At 41.5% G+C, this 25,618-nt stretch overlaps 1 protein-coding gene across 1 annotated transcript in view; it reads left to right on the top strand.

The window, feature by feature from the left end:
* The window catches only part of PKHD1 (PKHD1 ciliary IPT domain containing fibrocystin/polyductin), a 424,868-nt gene that overhangs the window by 143,163 nt on the left and 256,087 nt on the right, over window positions 1-25,618 (top strand). Inside the window, exon 36 of the mRNA XM_033864110.1 lies at window positions 12,794-13,006. Within this exon, the coding sequence (XP_033720001.1) occupies window positions 12,794-13,006 (213 nt within the window). The remainder of the gene's footprint in view (window positions 1-12,793; window positions 13,007-25,618) is intronic.

Below are 25,618 nucleotides of genomic sequence, written 5' to 3' on the forward strand. Positions count from 1 at the left end.
TGATTCTCACATCCTGTTTATCCAGACTGGGAGTGAAGTTAGAAATCTGGGATGCTTATGTATCTGGGATTCTTGTGCAGACTGAAATATACTGAAGACAGCTTTTCATTATTATCATTTCCCATGTACTGTAATATTCCTGGGGGTCAAGTAAAGGTAGGATGTATGCTCATTTTTTAAATAAGTACTATGAACGACTATTATTGTTCATTTCTAAAATTATGATGTTGTAGCTGAATCATGGTTACAATACTCAGAGAATAATTATATTTGGAACCTTTTAAATAACAGATTGCTCAGAGAAACGTATCAGGTTGCAGGGCTGGTAAAAAAGTGTGATTGGATCAATGCTAATTGACCTTTGATACAGAGAAAGAAGGAGATTATTTGAATCAGTGGGTAACTTGGTAGTTACGGAGATTTTTACCTGCCTGGAGAAGACAGTTTCTTCCCCCCTGTTTTCTCCTTTCTTTCTGACGCCTTAAGTGACTTTCTAAGAATCCATGGAACAGCTGAGGGGCTTCAGAACTTAAATATCACAAACTTTGTTGGCAAAAGGAAGTTTTGATTTTCTTGAGGTAGAAAGGAAATCAAGGTTTAGTTAAGTAGTAACTGACAACAGTAGCTATAATAAAAGGCATTTATTTACATCTCAGTGTTTTGAATTCCTTTAAGTGTTTCTCTTCCACAAATATGTTTATACTTTGTAATTAGCATAGAGTTAATTCATTGATAAGGTTAACTTCATGAGTTTTATGTTTATAGAAAAAGTAAAGGGCTGAGTCATCACCATTATCTTCTTTCTTGGTTATCTGTAAAGTTGGCCAGTTCACTAAAACCAGGGTATTTCTATTCACCTGGAGCAACTAAACTTCACTGTGACCTTCTGAAAGTGTATTTTTAACATTTTTATTATGGCACCTAGCAGAAGGGCTTGGAAATAACAGCAAATGTTAGTTGAATGACAAAGTGAATTAATCTGCACCCAGCTTTGTATTTTTCAACCTGTTTTAGACTATGGACTATGGACATCTAGAACAAGCTTCATTTACCTAGAGCAGTGGTTCTCAAAGTGTGCTCCCTGATCAGTAGCAAGAGCATTGTCTGGGAGCTTGCTAGAAATGCACATTTTTGGGCCCCATAGCAAATGTACTATGAGGGGGCAAGGTCCACCAATCTGTGTTTTAAGACCTCTGGGTGATTCTGATGGACTCAAGTTTGAGAACTACTGGCCTAAAACAATAGAGGGAACCATATAGGATTGTCAGGACTGGAAACCAATTAAGCTGGCCCAGCTACTCTCTCTCTCTCTTTTTTTTTTTTAAACATCTTTATTGGAGTATAATGGCTTTACAATGGTGTGTTAGTTTCTGCCTTATAACAAAGTGAATCAGTTATACATATACATATGTTCCCATATCTCTTCCCTCTTGCGTCTCCCTCCCTCCCACTCTCCCTATCGCACCCCTCTAGGTGGTCACAAAGCACTGAGCTGATCTCCCTGTGCTATGTGGCTGCTTCCCACTAGCTATCTATTTTACGTTTGGTAATGTATATATGTCCATGCCACTCTCTCACTTTGTCACAACTTACCCTTCCCCCTCCCCATATCCTCAAGTCCATTCTCTAGTAGGTCTGTGTCTTTATTCCCAACTTACCCCTAGGTTCTTCATGACCCTTTTTTTTTTTCTTAAATTCCATATATATGTGTTAGCATATGGTATTTGTTTTTCTCTTTCTGACTTACTTCACTGTGCATGACAGACTCTAGGTCCATCCACCTCACTACAAATAACTCAATTTCGTTTCTTTTTATGGCTGAGTAATATTCCATTGTATACATGTGCCACATCTTCTTTATCCATTCATCCAATGATGGACACTTAGGTTGCTTCCATGTCCTGGCTATTGTAAATAGTGCTTCAATGAACATTGCGGTACATGACTCTTTTTGAATTATGTTTTTTTCAGTGTATATGCCCAGTAGTGGGATTGCTGGGTCATATGGTAGTTCTATTTGTAGTTTTTTAAGGAACCTCCATACTGTTCTCTGTAGTGGCTGTATCAATTTACATTCCCACCAACTGCTGCACCAACAGTGCAAGAGGGTTCCCTTTTCTACACACCCTCTCCAGCATTTCTTGTTTGTAGATTTTTTGATGATGGCCATTCTGACTGGTGTGAGGTGATACCTCATTGTAGTTTTGATTTGCATTTCTCTAATGATTAGTGATGTTGAGCATCCTTTCATGTGTTCCTTGGCAATCTGTTTATCTTCTTTGGAGAAATGTCTATTTAGGTCTTCTGCCCATTTTTGGATTGGGTTGTTTGTTTTTTTGGTATTGAGCTGCATGAGCTGCTTGTATATTTTGGAGATTAATCCTTTGTCAGTTGCTTCGTTTGCAAATATTTTCTCCCATTCTGAGGGTTGTCTTTTCGTCTTGTTTATGGTTTCCTTTGCTGTGCAAAAACTTTGAAGTTTCATTAGGTCCCATTTGTTTATTTTTGTTTTTATTTCCATTTCTCTAGGAGGTGGGTGAAAAAGGATCTTGCTGTGATTTATGTCGTAGAGTGTTCTGCCTATGTTTTCCTCTAAGAGTTTGATAGTGTCTGGCCTTACATTTAGGTCTTTAATCCATTTTGAGTTTATTTTTGTGTATGGTGTTAGGGAGTGTTTTAATTTCTTTCTTTTACATGTTGCTGTCCAGTTTTCCCAGCACCATTTATTGAAGAGGCTGTCTTTTCTCCCTTGTATATTCTTGCCTCCTTTATCAAAGATAAGGTGACCATATATGTGTGGGTTTATCTCTGGGCTTTCTATCCTGTTCCATTGATCTATATTTCTGTTTTTCTGCCAATACCATACTATCTTGATTACTGTAGGTTTGTAGTATGGTCTGAAGTCAGGGAGCCTGATTCCTCCAGCTCCGTTTTTCTTTCTGAATATTGCTTTGGCTGTTTGGGGTCTTTTGTGTTTCCATACAAATTGTGAAATTTTTTGTTCTAGTTCTGTGAAAAATGCCATTGGTAGTTTGATAGGGATTGCATTGAATCTGTAGATTGCTTTGGGTAGTAGAGTCATTTTCACAGTGTTGATTCTTCCAATTCAAGAACATGGTATATCTCTCCATCTATTTGTGTCATTTTTAATTTCTTTCAACAGTGTCTTATAATTTTCTGCATACAGGTCTTTTGTCTCCTTAGGTAGGTTTATTCCTAGATATTTTATTCTTTTTGTTGCAGTGGTAAATGGGAGTGTTTTCTTAATTTCACTTTCAGATTTTTCATCATTAGTGTATAAGAATGCCAGAGATTTCTGTGCATTAATTTTGTATCCTGCTGCTTTACCAAATTCTTTGATTAGCTCTAGTAGTTTTCTGGTAGCATCTTTAGGATTCTCTATGTATAGTATCATGTCATCTGCAAACAGTGACAGCTTTACTTCCTCTTTTCCAATTTGGATTCCTTTTATTTCTTTTTCTTCTCGGATTGCTGTGGTTAAAACTTCCAAAACTATGTTGAATAAGAGTGGTGAGAGTGGGCAACCTTGTCTTGTTCCTGATCTTAGTGGAAATGGTTTCAGTTTTTCACCATTGAGGACAATGTTGGCTGTGGGTTTGTCATATATGGCCTTTATTATGTTGAGGAAAGTTCCCTCTATGTCTAATTTCTGCAGGGTTTTTATCATAACCCCATAACCCATAAATGGGTGTTGAATTTTGTCGAAAGCTTTCTCTGCATCTATTGAGATGATCATATGGTTTTTCTCCTTCATTTTCATAATATGGCGTATCACATTGATTGATTTGCGTATATTGAAGAATCCTTGCATTCCTGGAATAAGCCCCACTTGATCATGATGTATGATCCGTTTAATGTGCTGTTGGATTCTGTTTGCTAGTATTTTGTTGAGGATTTTTGCATCTAGGTTCATCAGTGATACTGGCCTGTAGTTTTCTTTCTTTGTGACATCTTTGTCTGATTTTGGTATCAGGGTGATGGTGGCCTCGTAGAATGAGTTTGGGAGTGTTCCTCCCTCTGCTATATTTTGGAAGAGTTTGAGAAGGATAGGTGTTAGCTCTTCTCTAAATGTTTGTTAGAATTCGCCTGTGAAGCCATCTGCTCCTGGGATTTTGTTTGTTGGAAGATTTTTAATCACAGTTTCAATTTCAGTGCTTGTGATTGGTTTGTTCATATTTTCTATTTCTTCCTGGTTCAGTCTCAGCAGGTTGTGCATTTCTAAGAATTTGTCCATTTCTTCCAGGTTGTCCATTTTATTGGCATAGAGTTGCTTGTAGTAATCTCTCATGATCCTTTGTATTTTTGCAGTGTCAGTTGTTACTTCTCCTTTTTCATTTCTGATTCTGCTGATTTGAGTCTTCTCCCTTTTTTTCTTGATGAGTCTGGCTAATGGTTTATCAATTTTGTTTATCTTCTCAAAGAAGCAGCTTTTAGTTTTATTGATCTTTGCTATTGTTTCCTTCATTTCTTTTTCATTTATTTCTGATCTGATCTTTATGATTTCTTTCCTTCTACTAACTTTGGGGTTTTTTTGTTCTGCTTTCTCTAATTGCTTTACGTGCAAGGTGAGGTTGTTTATTTGAGATGTTTCCTGTTTGTTAAGGTAGGATTGTATTGCTATAAACTTCCCTCTTAGAACTGCTTTTGCTGCATGCCATAGATTTTGGGTCATCGTGTCTCTATTGTCATTTGTTTCTAGGTATTTTTTGATTTCCTCTTTGATTTCTTCAGTGATCACTTCATTATTAAGTAGTGTAGTGTTTAACTTCCATGTGTTTGTGTTTTTGACAGATGTTTTCCTGTAGTTGGTAGCTAGTTTCATAGCGTTGTGGTCGGAAAAGATACTTGATACGATTTCAATTTTCTTAAATTTACCAAGGCTAGATTTATGACCCAAGATATGATCTATCCTGGAGAATGTTCCATGAGCACTTGAGAAAATTGTGTATTCTGTTGTTTTTGGATGGAATGTCCTATAAATATCAATTAAGTCCATCTTGTTTAATGTATCATTTAAAGCTTGTGTTTCCTTATTTATTTTCATTTTGGATGATCTGTCCATTGGTGAAAGTGGGGTGTTAAAGTCCCCTATTGTGATTTTGTTACTGTCGATTTCCCCTTTTATGGCTGTTAGTATTTGCCTTAATGTAGTGAGGTGCTCCTATGTTGGGTGCATAAATATTTACAATTGTTATGTCTTCTTCTTCGATTGATCCCTTGATCATTATGTAGTGTCCTTCTTTGTCTCTTGTAATAGTCTTTATTTTAAAGTCTATTTTGTCTGATATGAGAATTGCTACTCCAGCTTTCTTCTGATTTACATTTGCATGGAATCTCTTTTTCCATCCCCTCACTTTCAGTCTGTATGTGTCCCTAGGTCTGAAGTGGGTCTCTTGTAGACAGCATATATGTGGGTCTTGTTTTTGTATACATTCAGCCAGTCTGTGTCTTTTGCTGGGAGCATTTAATCCATTTACATTTAAGGTAATTATCGCTATATATGTTCCTATTCCCATTTTCTTAATTGTTTTGTGTTCGTTATTGTAGGTCTTTTCCTTCTCTTGTGTTTCTTGCCTAGAGAAGTTCCTTTAGTATTTGTTGTAAAGCTGGTTTGATGGTGCTGAACTCTCTCAGCTTTTGCTTGTCTGTAAAGGTTTTAATTTCTCCATCAAATCTGAATGAGATCCTTGCTGGGTAGAGTAATCTTGGTTGTGGGTTTTTCTCCTTCATCACTTTAAATATGTCCTGCCACTCTATTCTGGCTTGCAGAGTTTCTGCTGAAAGATCAGCTGTTAACTTTATGGGGATTCCCTTGTGTGTTATTTTTCCCTTGCTGCTTTTAATATGTTTTCTTTGTATTTAATTTTTGATAGTTTGATTAGTATGTGTCTTTGCCCCAGCTACTCTTTTCCCAAAGAACAGTGGAAAAAAATCTGTCTGGCCACATTGACTGGCCCTGTCCTGAGTATGGTATTTTTAGTTAGATGCAGTTGTCTCTCCTACAAGGGAAATACGAGCTGATGAAAACGATTCCTCCCTATTGTTCATGGCTCTGAGTCAATGATTTTATTTCCGATATGTTTTCTCCTCCACGTTGCCCACTTGACTAGCAGTGCCAGGCTAATTAAGGAATTAGTACGTGGCATCCATTCGGGGCGGTGTGTGATTCTTTTCTTGCATCCTGAGAACAGTTTTGCAAACACTTTCTGCTTCATGTTTTCTTTTTTTAATCAGGCAGAGACCTTACAATTAAAATACCATTAAAGTGATTCTGGCAAATATTGCAATAAGCATGTTTTTTAATTAAAGGAAGAACAGGGGGATGCATAAGCAGCATCGGCTAAAGGGGAGAATTGCATTTGATATCTGTTTTAATTGAAATGAAAATAGAGTTGAGTAAAGCGACAGTAGCCTGTGCGTGTGCGGCTCACTCCTAGGTTGCTAGGCTGAGGTGTTCTGTGCTGGATTAATTAGTAGCCAGCCAGAAAGTCCATTGCCTCTGCCCCAATCCTTAAAGCCTGATTTATGCCTCACCTCCCCCATGAATATGTGAGGGCCCAGGCATTTATTTCCGGAGCTGGTAGTGGATAAGATTATGGAGTGTGCACTGAGCTCTTGGGGGATCTCATTTGCCAGCCAAATTGATTTTCCGCCTCTCTGGCCGGGGAGAAGCCCACCTCAAAGCTTCCAGGCTCTGCTCCAGTGGATCAGGCAAAAGCCTAATCCGGATCTGACCAACAAAGGAAGCTCTGTGCATCCCCATCAGAACGCAGGCTCCGGGCTGTGGCTGCCTTCCCTGAATGCTAGCCTTCTCTTCCTCACCTTCTCCTGACACCCACCTCCACAGCAACACGGTGCTGTAGGTACAGTAGGGTGTAGCACAGCGCCCCAACTCCGTGTAGTCACTGAGTCTGCCCTTCTCAATCCAGGCAGAGCAGGACCCGTGCGTCCTGAAGGGATGATCATCTCTAATTCTCCAGGGAGAGGGAATTCCACAGGCTCCCCCTGGGGAATTACTGGAAAGGTAACAAAATACAGGATGCTAAACTTTTTAAGGAATTATTCAGAGTTGACACAAAAAGATGAATGGAGGCTCAGCCACATAGATAAGTAAATTGGATAACTTACATCTGAAAATTTAGGTTCAAGCTTTGAATAAAGGAAGGATCTAGTTTGGTGATGCAGATTGATCTAATGAATTGGGGGTCATCAGATCTCTGCCTGCATCTTGCCTTCGTTCATCTCTGGCTTTCCCTCTGCTTAAAATGGAAGTCACTACCCCCGAGTTCATTTCATCACCTGGCATGTATGTCCTAACCAAGTACACTCTTGCTCTGCACCCTTTTCCCCCAGATCCTGCTCAAAATGACACTAAGTATTTGCCATCATCATCTACCAGTTTCCCCAGTTCTTAAAGCTCTTCCAGGAACCCACCCCAACCTTCTGATTCTTCTCCTAATTCACCTGTTTCTTTGACTCACATGCAAAAATCTTTCTACTTCCTCTCCTGAGTCTAGTCTTTAAATACTATTTGACAGTCTTGTCTCTCTTGTGTTCTCACTCTACGTGTCCGTCTAGGGAGACCTCATTCACTTCTGTAACTTCAACTTCTATTTATTCCACACGTATTTAGTGACCACTTTCCCAGCTCCCTGTATGCCTGGCACTGTTCTAGGCACAGGGGCTGCAGCTGTGAATGAAATAGACCACAATTCTTGCTCTTATGGAGTTTATTTCCATAAGGAAAACAATCAAGTCAGCAAGTTGTATTTTTTGTTAGATTTTCTGAGCAGCATGGAGAAAAATGCAGCAGGGAAGGTGGACAGGAAGCTGGGTTGTGGTTTGGTGGTGGTTGGGGGGACTTGCACACAGTGAGGGCAAAGACTGTGAGTCAGGGGACTAAGAGGGTCACGGAGGCAGAGGATTGTGAGCCAGGGAGAGCAGAGGGAGAGGGGGCCATGAAGGGCCAGCGCTGCAGGGTTTGGTGGGCTTTGACTCTGTGTGTGTTGGGAACCGGTGGAGAATTTCCGGCAGAGAGGTGATGTGATAAAGTTTACATTAAACAAATCACAGTGACTGTTGTTTTAAGAGTAGACCCTGGGGTGGGGACAGGGGCAGAAGAAAAGAGCTGAGTTAAGAGGCTTTTAGAGTTACCTGGGGATGAGATGAGGGTGACTTAGACCCCAGTGATAGGAGTGGAGGTGGTGAGAAGGGGTTGGATCACAGGGATATTTTGAAGGAAGAATGCACAAAATTCCCTGGAGCTTTGGTTGTGGTGTGAGAGAGAGTGAACGCTGACTGTTTCAAACAAAGCAAAGGACTTTCAAACTTTCAAACTGAGCAAAGAGGGGATGGAGTTGACATTTATGGAAAAGGGAAGGACTATGGGGCAAGACGAGGAGCTCACTTTTTGGACGTGCTAAGCTGGGAAACCTTTGAGACATCCAGGCGGAGATGTCAAGTAGCAGTTGGGGCGATGAGCCTTGAGCTGAGGGTGGAGGTGGGCCTTAAGGATTTAAATCTGGGAGTTATCAGCGATGAGCATATGATGGGGTTTAAAACTTTAAGACAAGGTGAGAAAAAAAGTGATCAAGGGACTGAGTCTTGTGACATTCCAAGTGTCAGTGGTTGGGACAAGCAGGAGGAATCAGGCAGAGGAGGTCAGGAGGGAAGGCTCAGGAGGTGGGAGGCCATCCAGGAGGGCACAGTGCTCGGTGGGCGAGGGGAAGGAGTATCAAGAAAGGAGTGAACAAGTATGTTAGATGCTGCTGGCTGCTCCGGAAAGGTGAGCACTGAGCATCCCGCCTTGGATTCAGCAATGTGGTTGTCATTTGTGACCTCAACAGGACCAGTTTTGGTGGAGTGGCCAGGAAAAGGCACAGCTGGGGAGGGTTCCAAAGAGACTAGAGGGAAAAAACTGGGATAGAAGGTATACCCAGTTCTTTTGAGGAGTATTCTTGTAAGGTAAAATACTTATACTCTAAATGTTTTCTGTAAGGGGGAAAATAGCTAGAACTGTGTATTTGTTTTTCTTTAAAACACACACACACATACAACAGAATCATTTTGCGGTTATTACAGAGGATGGCTAATTGTAGGGTTGGCCCAAAGCAGGTTTTGATGTACTTTGCAAACATTAGCTAGCTGCTAAAAGTCTCTTTTACTTCCCTTTAAAAGAAATAAAAGAGATGTTTAATGGGAAGAAGTGATTACATGTAAAAAGTTGTGTTCATTTATTTATTTTGGAGGGGAAGTAACAATAATGATGGTTGATTGATTTTTATAAAATTACCCAAGGTCACTCGTGGGACATACTCAGCTTTCATGAACAATCATAACAAGCAATGTAAGGGTCACAGCCAAAGGCTGATTTCAGCCCTGCTCTTTATTTCAGCTTTCAGAAATGGGGTTGAGCTCTATAAAGTGCAGAAATAAAGTCCTCCCACTGCCCTCCCATACTCAAATAACTATCCTTTAAAGCAGCCTGCTGTATATAAACTTTCTGTTCTTCCACACCAAGGAACTTTCGCCTTGGTTATCACGTATCAACCAAAATTAGCTGAATTCCGCATCAAACTCTCTTCCTTTCCCTAGATTTCTTACACGTACCTGCCACTGATAAAGTAAGGAGGAAAGGCTTTTTAGCAGGGAAGAGCGATTACTGCATTAACTAATTAGTCCTATTTATAGTATTCTTGACAACACAGGTCATTCATGTTTTGGGGCTGAGCTTTTCTCCCTTCATTAGCGTCATAATTAGTTCCTGTCAGTAAATGACATTTTCAGATTTCTACCAGTTTGCTTCAGTGTATTTAATATTTTGCTTGATGGTATAAGGGACAAAACCCAGGTTATAAATGTACCCACTAATCCTTGTAGTCTGCCTCAAATCCTTTTCGGAATGAGGCGAGGTATATCTACATTAACAAAATTAAAATAAACCACATATAAACAAGCCATAGGCAAAGCTACTTAAGTTAACACGTGTTTTTCCTTAAAAGTAACTATGATAAATAATGAAATTAATGAAATACTTAATGGAAATTAATTTCCTAATTAATGAAAAAGCTACTTGGGAGGGTTTGCAAAGTGGAGAGAGCGTGAGTGCCTCTGTCAGGTGGTCTGGTTCTAATGCTCGCTCTGCCTCCCCCAGCTCACTGTCTGCTCTGAAATATGGAGCGTGACATCAACCTCCTGGGCTTGTTTGGAAGGTCATTTCAAACAACATAGCTAAAGGTACTGGCATATGGTAGGTGCTTAAGACATGTCAGCTCCCTTGCTTTCCCCATAATCTCGTTTGAATTCCTGACTGTGCAGGTAATCCCTTCCTCAAGTGGTATTCAAAGTTCCCTGCAGGGTAGGTGGTGATATTCAAAGTTCTCTGCAGGGTAGGTGGTGGCGAGAGAACGTGAGGTCCCTGTCTCCATCAGTGTCAAATGCACACTTGACTGCATCTTTGCAGATACAGATGCCAAATGTTCTAGAGCTGGAAGGAGCCTCAGCAACCGAACGAACAATTCTGTTCTGCACATCGCCAAGGGGCAAACAGACCATCCCTCAGCAGTGAGTGGGACAGATTTGGAAACTGAGTAGTCCGAGGCCCAGCAATTTTGTGAGACTTACTGAGGGTCATTCAGAGGTCAGTAGCAGAGGGGACAGGAACCTGATCCAATATCCTGTCTCCATCACTGGTTCATCTCGGTTCAGATTCAGATTTCCTGACTGTTCATAATGGTGGGACCCATTGCCCAGCCCATGGTCCACCAGTTGAAGATAATTAGTTGAGACATTAATGACACATGGCTGTGAGTGAAAAAGTTCTAGTGAACTCAAGAAGGTGGCCTGTACCACAGGTCACATTTCTTCCCTCTTGTTCACAGCAGGATGCGTGATACGATTGCATTTCTAATGATTATTCTTGTCATCGTGATGACAATGGAAGGGAAAATTAAGGTCAGAATTGCCAGCAGGCCCTTTGGAAGTCTGGTGAGCAGACTGGTGCCACTCAAGCATCAAGCCTCTAGGTCACTAAAGGAGAGTTGCTTCTTGGGTCGATTACCGTAGACTGTGATCTCTACGCCATATTTGAAAAGGGACGTCAGGACGACGGAGAGCAGGGTGTTGGAAGGAGGTGGTCTAGTAGGGCTCTTACACCACTGCATTCAGTGTCTACTAGGTCAGACCCAGGACCAGGGAGCTATAAGCATCATTTCAAGAAATCCCACCACAAATCTCTGAGGGAAGAGTTCTAGCCGTGGACAATTTATAGATGGTGAAACTGGATACCCACGGGGGCGTGTTGTTCTAAAATGTGGCTGAAAGGAAAGAGCACTTTAAGAGGTTGAATCCAAGTAAACACTCTGTGACTGTTATTGATGGTGTGTGGCTCGGGCTTTAGGATCAAAGGTAAAGGAGCCAAGGAAAGCTGAAGAGAATGTTAGAACAGAAGGTCAGGGGAGGAGTGGCCTCCATCTGTATTGGTCACTATCTCTGTACTAAGATGGAGATAACAGAAACGACTCGTCTTGGCCTTTTTCTTCGCTCCCTCTCGTTCCTCCAGCACGTGTTTAAGTACAAAACAACAATCCAACTCAAGGATTTGGTACCTTGGATTCAGGACTCCGTTTAGCAGATGGAGTCTCTGCTCTTCACTGGCCCTCACCATGACCCTCCTTCTTCCTGTGGAATCTACTTTTTGAGCCACTTCTGCCACTTGTCTCCCCTGCATTCTGGGCTTACCTTTAGCTCATTGAGACAATGTGTGGACTTACTGATTCAATGTCATAACAGTATCCTTTCTGAGAAAATGGGAGTGAGTATGTGTGTGTTTGTATGTGTGTGCGTGTGTGTCTATAAGGAAATTCAGGTACTTAAAACAGATACTCTAAAAGGATATAACCATTTATTCATTTACTCAGCAATTATATATTGAGTGCCAACCTTCTGCCAGTCACTGTTCTAGACACTGGGAATGTAGAAGTGGACAAGGCAGATAAGTGCCCTTATGAAGCATGCATTCCTGGGGGGCAGGAGGGCAGACAGTAAACATGTAAATATATGGTATGTCTGATGCTAAGCGTTATGAAGGAAAATATACGTGGGTAAGGGGCCAAGGCATGCTATTTTCTCCAGCCTGGGGAGGGAGATTTGCTTGCTCCAGATTTCCTTTTGAAGCCTGGGTACATGACTCAGTTGATAGTAGGATAAGGCACCATGTTTGACAGTCCCACTCAACTCTATTCAATGGAGCAGAACAGTTCCTTGTGGAAATCAGTGTCTATTGTCCAAAGAAAAGGATAATAGATGTTGGTCAGCTAAAGTGCTAAAAATTTCATAGTGCCTCCTAATTACACTTCCTTTTACTGTAATTCTTATAATTTTGGCATATTTTCTTCTATTCCTATTTACTGTTTCCCAGTTTTTTTAACCTTAATTTTCTAAGCTGCTGTTACATGGTAAAAACGGTGACCTTCTCGTTTCTTATTTAACCAGTCCTAAATTTGTAGGCATTTAGGTTATTGTCATTAAAAATACTACAAATAAAGCTGCTGTGAATTGTGATAGCTATCCTAAGCTAGATTAGTAATATAGTGCTTCTGCTTCTGGGTATCTGATCCACTCAACTGTGCTTCTAGAAGAGAAGGCAAGATAAAATGAGTCTAAATTTCAGCAGAAGCACATAAACGAAGAGGATTTCATCAGACATTGGAACTGTCAAAAGGAAGTGAGCCTCATTCTCCCAGAGACTGACTGTCTTCTCTTTGGCTATTAGGAGGAAAGCTGATTTTCCTGGACCCAGGACCCATCGAGCTCAGAGCACACTTCATCCTTGTTTCTGATGGTGGAGAGCTCAGGATTGGATCCGAGGACAAGCCCTTCCAAGGCAAAGCTCAGATCAAACTCTACGGGAGTTCCCACTCTATCCCCTTCTTTCCGTATGGAGTCAAGTTCCTGGCTGTGAGGAATGGAACTCTTTCCCTGCATGGTGAGTGAGGCAGTTGACCAGAGGAACTGAGGTAGAGCTGTGTGTGTCTAGCCAAGGTGCAGACAATGGGGAAAATGATAAAACTACTTCCGTCTCTTTGGCTGTTAGTCGCAGAGGCAACAAAGTCAATTATGGCATGAGCACTGTTTCCTTAAATAAGGAATATTGACTGTGATGATGCTCACAGCAGAGTGTACTGTGGTTCTCAGTTATTTGCCCCCCTTTCTGTCACCTCTGCCCACTGTCAGGTGACTTTCAATGCCTCCCCATGGGTGGACAATACTTCCCTGTCCCGCTGAGAGTGGGCTTAGCCTTGGACTTGCTTTGGTCAATGGAATGTGAGCAGAAATTGATGTACTGCATTGCCAAGCAGAAGTTTTGAGAGCCATTGTGATACTTTGGTCATTTTTCTCTTTTCCTTCTGCTTGGGAATAGCCCATCCCCCATAGGGATAGGGGCAGCTCCTTAAGCTTGGGCAGAGCTGCATACTGCTCCTATGTATGTGTGTGAGGAGTAAGCCTTTGTTGTCATGAACCACTGAGACTTGTGTTTGCAGCTGCAGTTTAACCTAGTGAAAACCAACCAATATGGTTACTTACTGTTACTTAGCCTACACCCATGGCTGTGTACACTGGTGGCAGCCCAAAGCAGAGACAACTTCACTTTGTTGTTGTTGTTGCTGTTTTCACCCCCCTGGGAACAGAGTTCAGTTAGAGTTCTACCTAGAATTTTGTTACAGGTGGGTTGGTGTTTATGGATTCCTGGGAAAAAATAGGAATTAGACTATAATGTGTTTCTGCTACAATTTCGTTTGCCTTTTGATAACTTCATCCCACTTTGCAAAATGGACATATTTATTTTCCTTGAGATTCAGGAAATTACTAAACGTGCGAGAATAATCCTTAGTATCAACTAGAAAATGTGAGTATAACATGATGAGCTTGGAGTGTCTCTCAGCGGGTGCTTATATACATTTGATTACATAGCACGAGCCAAAGTCAGATCAAAAATGTGGGCACCAGATAGTAGCCCGATCTCCAGAAAATGTGACATTCTGTACATTGGAATTTCTGTGCTGACGTAGCAAAATAAGACCCTGCCGCCTATCACAGAGTAGTTATTCTAGGCATGGCATGTGGCTATGCTGAGGAGTCACACTTCTTGCTCCATTAAGGCTCTGTCCATCACAAATTGTGGCCCTCAATCATTGTCTACTAAAAGCCCTCTTTTGCCTTTTTTGGCTTACTATGAGAGGAAGCGAGATCTTATCATCAAGCATTTATTTATTTTTTTAATTTTTGCGGTACGCGGGCCTCTCACTGTCGCGGCCTCTCCCGTTGCGGAGCACAGGCTCCGGACGCGCAGGCTCAGCGGCCATGGCTCACGGGCCCAGCCGCTCCGCGGCATGTGGGATCTTCCCGGACCGGGGCACGAACCCGTGTCCCCTGCCTCAGCAGGCGGACTCTCAACCACTGTGCCACCAGGGAAGCCCCATCAAGCATTTATTAAGTGTTGACCATGGACCAGCCAGAGTGATACACACTGGGGATAAATTTTGTAAGGATTAAAAAACCCACAATTATCTAGACCGAAATTCAAAATACCTACAATATTGATTCTTGTATTCTACTTCTAAGGAGGACCTTTTTCTTCCTGTATCCCTCATCAAGCACTTATATCGATCTTGTAACCCAGGATCCATGAGGGGCTTCTGTCTATTCACAGGTCAGCGATGGTCTTCAAGTGTTTGCTATAGTCTAACAGCCAGTTAGGTCACTAACCCAATGTGCTGCTGTTTACCATTGAGAAAACACAGCTGGAGAACAAGAGGGCACAGATCAGTGTTTGAACCAGCCCATAGACCATCTGAAGTATCCTGCAGCTCAACAGGGATCCTCTGGTTTGAGAGCCACTGTCCTCTGAGATGCAGAGGGCACAGCTCTTGCTCGAAATGGAAATTCTCCTGAAGAAGAATGAAACTCTCCTCATTCTTTTACTCGGCTTCTTTCATTCCAGCCCCCTTTTCTCCTCACATTCTATTATGAAGGATCAGCAAAAGAGTTTACAAATATACCTTTATGTGCTTGTATTGTAAATGTACCCTGTGCTCCTAACCTTTGTGTTTTAACAGATGTCAAGTTAAGAAAATCCCTGGGACCACTGCTTATAATTAAGATGGGACAATTAAAGCAAAGTAGATAACTTCTAATGTGTTCTGAGAATTCTGGAAGTTACAAGCGTTGCTACTTTATCCTGGTGATGTTACTGGATACTGAGAGCGCAGACACCTCCTCTCCCCTGCTTCCCTCGTTTCTGTCTCCTCCCCTCCACCTCTCCTCTCCCAACTCTCTTCCTCTCCTCTTTTTCCCTCTCCTTCCTCTCCCTCCACCTCTCCTTTCCTGTATTCCCAGGACTAGGGTGTCATCAATGGCTGTTTTACCCGTTTCCCCACAGCCCTGTCAATATAGGCCTGAGTAGGATCTCTCATGAACCACAGAGCTTGCACATTGAACACAGGCGAAATCAAGCTGTTTTCCTCATTGAGGTGATGCTGCCGCATCTCATCCATTTGAAAGAAATAGTACGTAGGAAAGAGCTTAGCCATTGGGTGAGAGGGATTCCCTTCTGCCTTCTCTGGCAGGGAATCCCAGTCACAGCCTGAGGTCCATCAATCCTCTCCCTTCTCTCTCCCTCACCACCTGAGGTCTCAAACAGTCTTCCCCTCTGGCGGCGTGGTGGTATATCACGGTTGAAATCGTTACGTAATTTCACTGGCCTTTTCCCAGGGCCAGAGGTGGGTCTAGTGACACTGGGGCTTTAGGGAAAAACTAATTTTCTCTTGCTGTCAAGTATGCAAAACAGTGAGCAACTTGATTCACTGCTTTGCCCCCAGAAGGTCCCTAAAGACCCAACATTCACTCAGTTTCCCAGGATGCTATAGGGAGGAGATCCACTGACTTTAGTGCATGGAAGGCTCTTCTCAGGAAGATTTTAAAAATAGAGGTTTCTGGACCTCACTTCCAGAATCTGACTTGGTGGGTTTGGCATGGGCCCAGGAATGTGCATTTCAGTGGAACCCTCAGGTGATTTGATTCAGGGGGCCCACTGACTACACGTGGAGAAACGCTATTTTTAGTGGTTTATATAAGTTTTGGAGTCAGAAATCAGTCCAGTTCTGCTATTCATCAACTAAGACCTTGGGCAAATCAATCTCTATAAAACCAGGAAAACATAGTTCCTACCTCATAGATTTACCGCTTGTGAACTGCTCCAAAGTATCTGGCACACGGTTAACACTCCAGCACTATTAGTTATGGCTATTCTCATGATATTTTTCCCCCAAAGCAGTGAGTCCCCTGTGCCTATGATCTCATAGTTTCTTTCAGGGGTGAGGGATGGAGGGACTTCTATTTGGCACGGGTCCATCTGTGTCTGGAGATTTTTCTCCTTATTCATGTTCTTGTCTACCTCTTCATCACAGCAAGAGAGAGGTTTTAGCTTTGGAGGTCGTGAAGGAATGACATTCCTCTTTTTCTGGGTTTGGGAGTGGATGGGGCAGGCTGGGTTCTGAATCTGTGGTGGAGATTAGATGGCTTAGTAAGTTGTCAGCTGCACACTTTGCTATGTTAATATGACTAAAGGGTCGCAGATTCTTCATCAGTGTGGGGTTTGGGGGGCTGTTTTCAATGAGGAAATTTCACTCTTGCTTTTTGCTCCCTACCCTCTGTCTGCCAATACAGGTTCACCACCCCAGACCGAGTGCCAATCACATGTCACTTTCGAGAGGGTCGCTGTCAGCTTGGGCAAGTTGAATTTTTGACAATCTAATTACGGCCCTTGCTTCCACAGTGGGAGTCTGAACAGGATGGTGGGGCTTTTATTGATTGTTCAGAAGGGAAATTTATCAATGTCTCTCACTTCATTTCCAGTTCCTCCCTGAGAAATTTGGCTGACAGTTTCTTAGGAGAAACAGCCGTCTTCTGGCCTTGAATGGACTTCTGTCTTTGTCCTTTTCAAGAAATTACAAGATCAGGCATTAAATATAAATGGAAGTTTCTGGGAAAAGCGAGAATGTGGGAACGTGGTTGAGGAAAACACTAGTATAATGTTATGAACAGGAGACTTTTATAGGAATAAATAGGAAAAAAGGAGTTAAAATAAGCAGGTTTAAATACATCAGGTACCAAAGTACCAAATATCTGTATGTAAACTCCATGCTTTTTATGAGTACTGTCTGTGGACACTCATATTCTGTTGCTAAAGGGTATCAGGCTGTCTGGAAGCACAATATTGTGTGCATGTAGTTGATACGTGTGTCCTGGGCAGTGGTTTTCCTACCGGGCTCCACAAAATCTGAATGTTTCCTGGGGGAACTTCAGGGGTTCTGCCAACAATGAAGTATTTGAGGATCAAGCTATAAAGGTTTAAATTGCTCAAGTAATTGCTTCATTGCTTTTATCTCTAGCATAAATTTGTGTTAAAGTAATATTTCATTGGAAGAAAGAGTTCTTTTGTTAAAATAGTGACTAAAAATTACTCAAGTAGGTCATCTTTTTTCTTTTTTTAATTGAAATATAGTTGATTTACAATGCTGTGTTAATTTCTGCTGTACAGTGATTCACCATATATGTGTGTGTGTGTATGTGTGTGTGTGTGTATATATATATATATATATATATATATGCACACACATTCTTTTTGTATATTCTTTTCTTGTGGTTTATGGTTTATCATAGGATATTGAATATAGTTCCCTGTGCTATACAGTAGGACCTTGTTGTTTATCCATCCTATATATAATAGCTTACATCCCTCCTACACTGTTGGTGGGAATGTAAGTTGGTGCAGCCACTATGGAAAACAGTATGGAGGTTCCTCAGAAAACTAAAAATAGAATTACCATATGATCCATCCTTCTTATTTTGTGGTCTCTTGGTGCTGGTGCTGGGGCAGGTAGAAGAGGTGAGGCGTGTGCTCGGCAAGTGGAAGATGTGAGATGGGTGATGGGCAGGTAGAAAGATGAGGCAAGAAGGTTGGCCAGCCTTTTACTGAACCATGCAGTTGTATCCTCTGCTGGGCATTGCTGCCTCTCTGGATAATACTGGCTGACTGCTGATTCTCTCTCCTCGACCACTGGAGTCCTGTAGGAAATCTTCCCACTGTTTTCCAGTGTGGAAGCCCCACCTGGGTTTGCAGTCCCCTTAGCTTCCACCAGAAATTTGGCTCAAGTCAAGCTACCTTCCCCAGAATCCACTTGATCCAGAGGAAACTTACAAATCTTTAGACACCAGAGATGTTCCTCTCAGCACCCTTTCCTCTGTTCTCTCTCTGAGTCTCCTCTCCCCTGCTCAGATAAGCATGGGTAGCCCACACATATGCTGCACATGCAGACATCCAACCTGGGAAAAAGAAGCCAGTCTCCTTTTCTTGCAGGCAACTGTATGACTGGTACATTTGAAGCCCTTTTTCTTTGCTTAAATGGAGAGAAGTAGCCTCAGATCTCCCTGTATGGGAAGGAGAGGAAAAGGCCATGGCTGTTCACTGAGGCTAATGACTCACCCCCATCTCTGAGAACTTCTTTGAATTTCCTCTCTTGGTTGATCATGTAGCTGGGGGCTGGGGTCTGTCCAGGCATGGCTCAGATGGCGGAGTTAGTTAGCCTCCTTTACATAAGCCCCAAGGGGGCTTCCCTGCTGATGCAGGGGACATGGGTTCGTGCCCCTGTCCAGGAATATCCCACATGCTGCGGAGCGGCTAGGCCCGTGAGCCACCGTGAGCCATGGCCGCTGAGCCTGCGTGTCCGGAGCCTGTGCTCCGCAACGGGAGAGGCCACAGCAGTGAGAGGCCCGTGTACCGCAAAAAAAAAAAAAAAAAAAGCCCCAAGGAAATGTCTACTCCCTGTCTGTTTATGGCTCACATACAATGTGGGTGCTTAGCATCTTTTGTCCCTGGCCTGGGTCCTCTTGGTGGGTTTGGGGGACTAGAAGTCTATGCTCAACAGTTTGCTACATATGTGAAAGGGTGCTGCAAAAGGATATTAGGTTGAAAGGGAAAGCAGCTATTGTGTGCGTGTGTGTGTGTGTGTGTGTGTGTGGTTTTATTTGATTTAGGGGTGGGAAGAAAGTAAGATCAAAGTGAAAGGAGAAATAGAGGAAGAAGGATAAGAAAAATTAAAAACCTATTTGTTGCTTTCTGTAATCTTAAATTCAAACACACTTCAGTCCAGCACGGCAGTTCTGGTCAGCTGGTATGTTGGGGCAGATGGTAATTACTCAGTCAAGTTAATGCTGGTGAGCGTGGTTCTGGTGGACTTGGAACCCTCAGCATGTAGGATGGCCAGTGACTAATGACTGGTTCTCTATTCAGAGCACCTGTGGATTGGTCCTTAACTATGTGTCTCTGAAAATATAACCAACACCACCAACAAAAGTGAGGCAGAAATTTTCTCTGTTGCCTAACAAGGCTTCAAAAAAAAAATCCAAAATACTATTCTATATGTGCAATAGAAGAAACATATTTGGTAAAATCTCATTGATTCTTAACTGAGATAACTTAGAATTTGTAATTGCTTGATCTGGACAAGAGTGACCTTGGAACAATGGATTAGAAAGGGTTCCTTCCATTCAGAGTATAAAGCACACCTTAAGGAGCTCATTTAAATGCTTTAAAGTGAACATGCTGTTTTTAAGGTCCTTAGCATTTTAGGTGTTTACATGTAAATGTATAATGCTAATTAGAAATGAGTTCTAGCTATCCGATAATCCAAGTACAGCAGGAATCCCACTTAGAAACACATTATAAGACACTTTAAGTTTCTATATATACCTGAACATCTTGGCATTCGTCAGGTCTTTTTTGGTGGCAAGTGACAGAAAACCCAATTCGAACAAAAAATAAGGGCACTTATTGCCTCATAAAACTAAAACAACTGGAGGCACAGCTGAGTCCAGGTGCTTCGATGAAGTCATTAGGCCTTTGTTTCTCTGCAGCTCTAGGTTCTGCTTTCTCCTGAACTGGCTTCCTTTACCAATCTGACTCCTAGAGGTAGAAATAGGCCCCTGTGGCTACAGATGAAATAAGGGCTCTTTTCCAATGACTATTTCTGAGCAAATTCCAACATTTCCCCTCATCAAAATTTCACACCCCCTTTGTTTTTCCCGTTTGGCTTTTAATACTGTCTAACATATTATATACAGTTTATTTGTGATATTTATTGTACTTATTCTAGTGTTTTCCTTAGTAGAATGTATGTACCATGAGGGCAGGGATTTTCTTTTTTTTTTTTTTTTTTTAATTGACAATATCCTAATCCCTACAACAGTGGCTGGACTCACAGTAGGCTTTCAAGAAGTATATGTTGTGTGAATAACTGAATGAAAAGCTTAAGCAGAAGACTCAGGATTAACTTTGACCCTGTTTGGGTCATAAGCCCATCACTGAAGCTGCTACCGTGGCTGGGGAAGTGGTGCTCTTACTGGCTGGGATGGAGCAAGTGTATGATAGACCCCCCCAGAACTACATGGTCTGAGACTGAGAGAGGATGATTCCTTAAAATTAGAGGTGTGTTATCCAACCAGAATAAGAGAATGAGCAAGTAAAAACAATAACTTGTCTACTTTTAAAATATTTGACAATCTGACTTTTACTAATTTGGAGAAAATTAATAAAATTTTACTGGATATTTCAAACCTGTTTAGTTTGTCTAGGAAAATAAGAAAAATTCCAATCAATTACTTCACTAAGCAAAACCAAATTCACTATTGATAGAAACACAATTAATAGAAAATTTAGAATTAAAAAATATCTAACAGTGTTGTGATATTTTCTAGATTCACTTATATTTAGAAAGTGTTATTGAAAGTATGAGGTTGCTTTGTAAGATAGTTTTTAGTTAGGGGATTCAGGACCACATGGATCTTGATCTGGACTGGCCACTCTTGTGTAAATATGTATCAGTACATCCCAGGGAATGGCCAGCTAAGGCATCACTATTGCATATTATAGTTTGGCCCAAGCCAAAGAGAACCTCTCGTGAGCAATGCTGTATCATGTGACTAATTCTTGACTAAGCTATGAAGGGGATGGACAACAGCTTGCATTCCTTCCTTATCCCTAAGGCCGCACAAGACACTGGGGACTTTGCCCTTGATGGAAGACAAGTCCAGCATAGCCAGTCAGTCCAAGAAGAGAGGAGAACACACTTGCGCCAGTGCTCAGGGGAGAGCTGGTCTTGCCCACCTATTCCAGGCCTTTCTTGAATAGGAGGCAGAAACCAGGGAGCTGCCTCCTGGACCCTTTTCCCTATCCTTGTAATGGGAGGAGAGTAAAAATAGAGACCTCCCCTTTGTTTGGCCTAGTGAATTTTCCATCCCCTGGGACTTAAAAGCAGTCATTGGCATGTTATAAATATTGGTAGTATAGTAGAGTCTTTAGACCATATGAAAGATAAATTAGGAAGGTATTTCTCAAATTAGAAAAATGGATTTGTTTTAAAACCGTGAACTACTTCCTTCTAAAATTCTAACCGTTGATAGAATGAAGTAATGAAAATAGTACATAAGGGCTTAAATTTCCTATCTAAGCCCTTATGGTTCCAAAGGTTTTTCTGTACTTCCTTTTGGCAGTGTTAGTCATGAGTGAACAAGTCTCTGTATTAGTCAGGGTTCTCCAAATAAATAGACCCAATGTGATATCATATATATACGTACAGATAGATAGGTATATAGATAGATGTAGATACAGATATATAGATATCACATTGGTTCTGTTTATCCAGAGCACCCTGCCTACAGTGACTAGTGACTTATTCATTCACTAATTCACCTATTTATAAATACATTCATATAGATATATATACATACAAAGAAACTTATTATAAGGAAATGGCTCATGTGATTATAGAGGCTGAGACCTAGGAGAGCTGATGTGTATGTAGCTGTAGTCTGAGTCCAAAGGCCTGAGAACCAGTGGAGTCCATGGTGTTAGTTGCATTTCAAAAGCCAGCAGGCTTGAAACCAAAGAGCCAGAGTTTCAGTCCAAATCTGAAGCCTGGAAGAGGCCAGTGTCTCAACTCAGCAGTTAGGCAGGAGTTCCAGCTCACTCAGGCTTTTTGTACTATTCAGGTCTTGAATGGATTACTGGATGAAGCCCACCCACATTAGAGAGGACAGTCTGCTTTACTGAAGTCTATGGATTCACATGTTAGTCTCATCCAGACACACCTTCCAGACATGCTAGAATAATGTTTGGCTAATTCTCTGGGTACCCCAAAGCCCAGTCAAGTTGACGCATCACCTTTACTAAAGTGGATCCCATTTTCTATAACTGACCCTGTATCACATCTTAGACACATAATCCAGGAAAGTAGCAAGCCTCTTGTCTTGACACAAAGCTTTCCAAGGGAGATCCATGTCTTCCTTTGAAGGTTTCTGTAGTTTACTTTCTCCTTCTAGGTCATGAGGATCTTGGCTGACATTCTGCATCTTCTCCAGATGAACTTGGCCTTGCTCAGTCACAGAGCACTCACTCATCTTCCTCTGGATGAGCATTAGGTGTGAGGACTCTGGAAGTAGGCTGCTTGGCTCCAAACGCCATCTCTACCACTAACTGTCGGGTGGTCTTTGAAAAAGTTGACTCTTCAGTGTTTCAGTTTCCATATACAAGTTGGAGAGATGATTCTAAAACATTTCTCATGGTGCTGTTAGGTGGTTTAAATGAAACAAAACATGTAAAGCACTTAGCACAAGGACAGGCATTGAGTAGTTACTCAGTGAGTATTATTATTATTATTATTAATTATATGCCTACAGTTTTGATTTGATGAAGCTGCCTCACTATTCTAAGAAGGCTGGGATGGTGTTTATTGCTTTTCAGTAATCTGTCATCTGGAAACATGGTTGTCATTCTTGATACCCCCATCTCTATCGTTCCCCGTATTGTGTCCATCACTAGGTCTTGATTTTAATTCTTGGGTAACTCATTTACTTCTCTCCACTTCCATGACTATTACCTTAGTTCATGATGCCATGAACTTGTGCTTGGACTATTGTTTAAGCTTTGTAGTTTATCTTTTAGTTGCTATTTTCTTCCCTCTCCAATTCATTGTTTACCCTGGAGCCAGGGTGATCTTTTCACAGATCTGTTCACATCACGCTTCTGCTCAAAACCTTTAGTGGCTTCCTGTTGTCCCTGGGAAAGTCCAAAATTTCTAACATGGTTATAGCACCCTCTCTAATGTAGGTTTCTGCCTGCATCGCCTGCTGTGTTCTCCAACCCTCACTCCTCCCTCACTGCGGTGCTTTTCAGTCTTAGTAACCTTCTTTTTTTTTTTTTTTTTTTTTTTTTTTTTTTTGTGGTATGCGGACCTCTCACGGTTGTGGCCTCTCTCGTTGCTGAGCACAGGCTCTGGACGCGCAGGCTCAGCGGCCATGGCTCACAGGCCCAGCCGCTCCGCGGCACGTGGGATCTTCCCAGACCGGGGCACGAACCCGTGTCCCCTGCATCGGCAGGCGGACTCTTAACCACTGCGCCACCAGGGAAGCCCTTAGTAACCTTCTTTTAGCTTATTAAATGGTTAATGTAGTCTAGATTTTACAATTTTTACATTTTTGAGTACCAAAAGAAATTCAGCTTTGTTAAGTAAATGGAATGCTCCAAAGGCAGGAGCATGTGATTTTTCCTTCAAAGAGAATTCTTCCACATGTATCATCAAAGCAATATTATTAATGGTATTGCTTTCAGCCTGGTCCTGAAGTAGGAGTATCACTGGATTGGGCATTATATTCAGTATTTGTGAAAATTGGAGTTTTACCAAGATCCTGGCACTTTATAATTTTCAAAGCTGCTTCCCATTCTTTCCTCTCATTTAACTTTCACAACTCTGTGAAGTAGGAACGACTGGGATTGTTACTTTCATCTCAGAGATGATGAAACTGGAGCCCGGAAGGGGAGTTAACTAGTATTCACTCCATCCTCTTCATAGGCTTATGATGCACATGGGCTTTCTGTTATTTTGCATACACATAGCTGGTGTTTACCTGTGGCAGAAAGATAAACAGAAGATACTCCTTCCAGGTTTCTGGAGCATTCTTCCTAATTTTAATTCTTTCAGGTTATTTTGGGATTCTAAGTAGGGCTTTGTTCCTTTTGGCTCCCTTTGTAGTATTCTTGATAGGGGTGCAAAGAACCTGCTTCTTCCCCAGTTTGTTCCTTATGTTCAGTATTTTTTATGACATTTTCTGATTTCTATAATGGTACATCTACAAATATCTTCTTTTATGGTTTCTTCCTTTGATTTCATGTTTAGAAAATTCTCACCTGTACAAAGACTATATAAAAATTTATCTATTTGTTTCCTGGTACTGTTATTGTTTTGTTTTGTTTTTTCACATTAGTGTCTTTAATATAGGGTCAGCAGACGATGGCCCATGGGACAAATCTGGCCCATTGCCTATTTTTGCAAACAAAATTTTACTGAAGCACAGCCATGCCCATGTGTGTAGGTATCATCTATGGCTGCTTCATGCTGCCATGGCAGAGCTGAGTTGCAACAGAGACAACCTGGCCTGCAGACCAAAATCTATTCATTGTTTGGCCCTTTCTAGAAAATGTTTGCCAACCCCTTCTTTAGTCCATCTAGAATTTATTTTGATATAGTGTATAAGTTAGTTATTTAATTTTTTTTTCCAAATGGTTGGTCAATTTTCTCAACACTATTGATGCAACAGTGCAATTATGGTATGCGGAAAAATGGCCTCCAAATATGTTCACACCCCAATTCCTGGAACCCATGCAGGTTTGGCAAAAGACACTTTGCAGGTGTGATTAAATTAAAGATTTCAGATGGGCCCGATGTAATCACATTGGTCCTTATCAGAGGGACACAGGAGGAGTCAGAGGAGAAGGAGATGCAATGGTGGAAGCAGAGAGAGGAGTGAAGTGTTTGAAGATGAAGGAGGGGCCACAAGCCACAAGCCTCAAGCCAAGGGATACAGGTGGCCAGTAGAAGCTGAAAAAGACGAGGAAACAGATTTTCTTCTCAGAGCCTCCAGAAGGAAGCAGCCCTGTCGACACCTTGATTTTAGCTCAGTGAATCCAATGTTAGAATTCTAACATCTGGAACCATGAGACAGTACATTTGCATTGTTTTTTTGAGACACTAATTTTGTGGTAATTTGTTATAGCGGCAATAGGAAGCTAATACATTTCCCTGGGAATTTTAAATGTTACCTTTATCAGACACTAAATTCTTATTTGATACAGGTACAGATTAATGTCTTTTATAAATAAAGAGCTTTTTAGAACAAATTTAAAATCTGGCGATGGGTGTGAACAGATATATCAGTATAATTAATGCAAATGACCAACATGACTGCATGTAGAGAGGGCTTGGGTTATCCTGTGCTCACAAGGAGGGAGAGATTCTTTTTTATTCTAACGAGTTTTCTCCTATCTTCGCGTCATTAGTAATTACAGAAATGCAAATTAAAACAAAAGTGATTTTTTTCCCCTTAACCATCAACTTCACCAATATTAAAAAGAGTAGTAGAAAGTCTGAGGAATGGGCGTTCACATATACTGCTAATGTGCATAGAGTATGTGCAGTCTTTCTGT

This window comes from Tursiops truncatus, chromosome 10 (assembly GCF_011762595.2).
Source record: "Tursiops truncatus isolate mTurTru1 chromosome 10, mTurTru1.mat.Y, whole genome shotgun sequence".
NCBI classification, from domain to species: Eukaryota; Metazoa; Chordata; class Mammalia; order Artiodactyla; family Delphinidae; genus Tursiops; species Tursiops truncatus.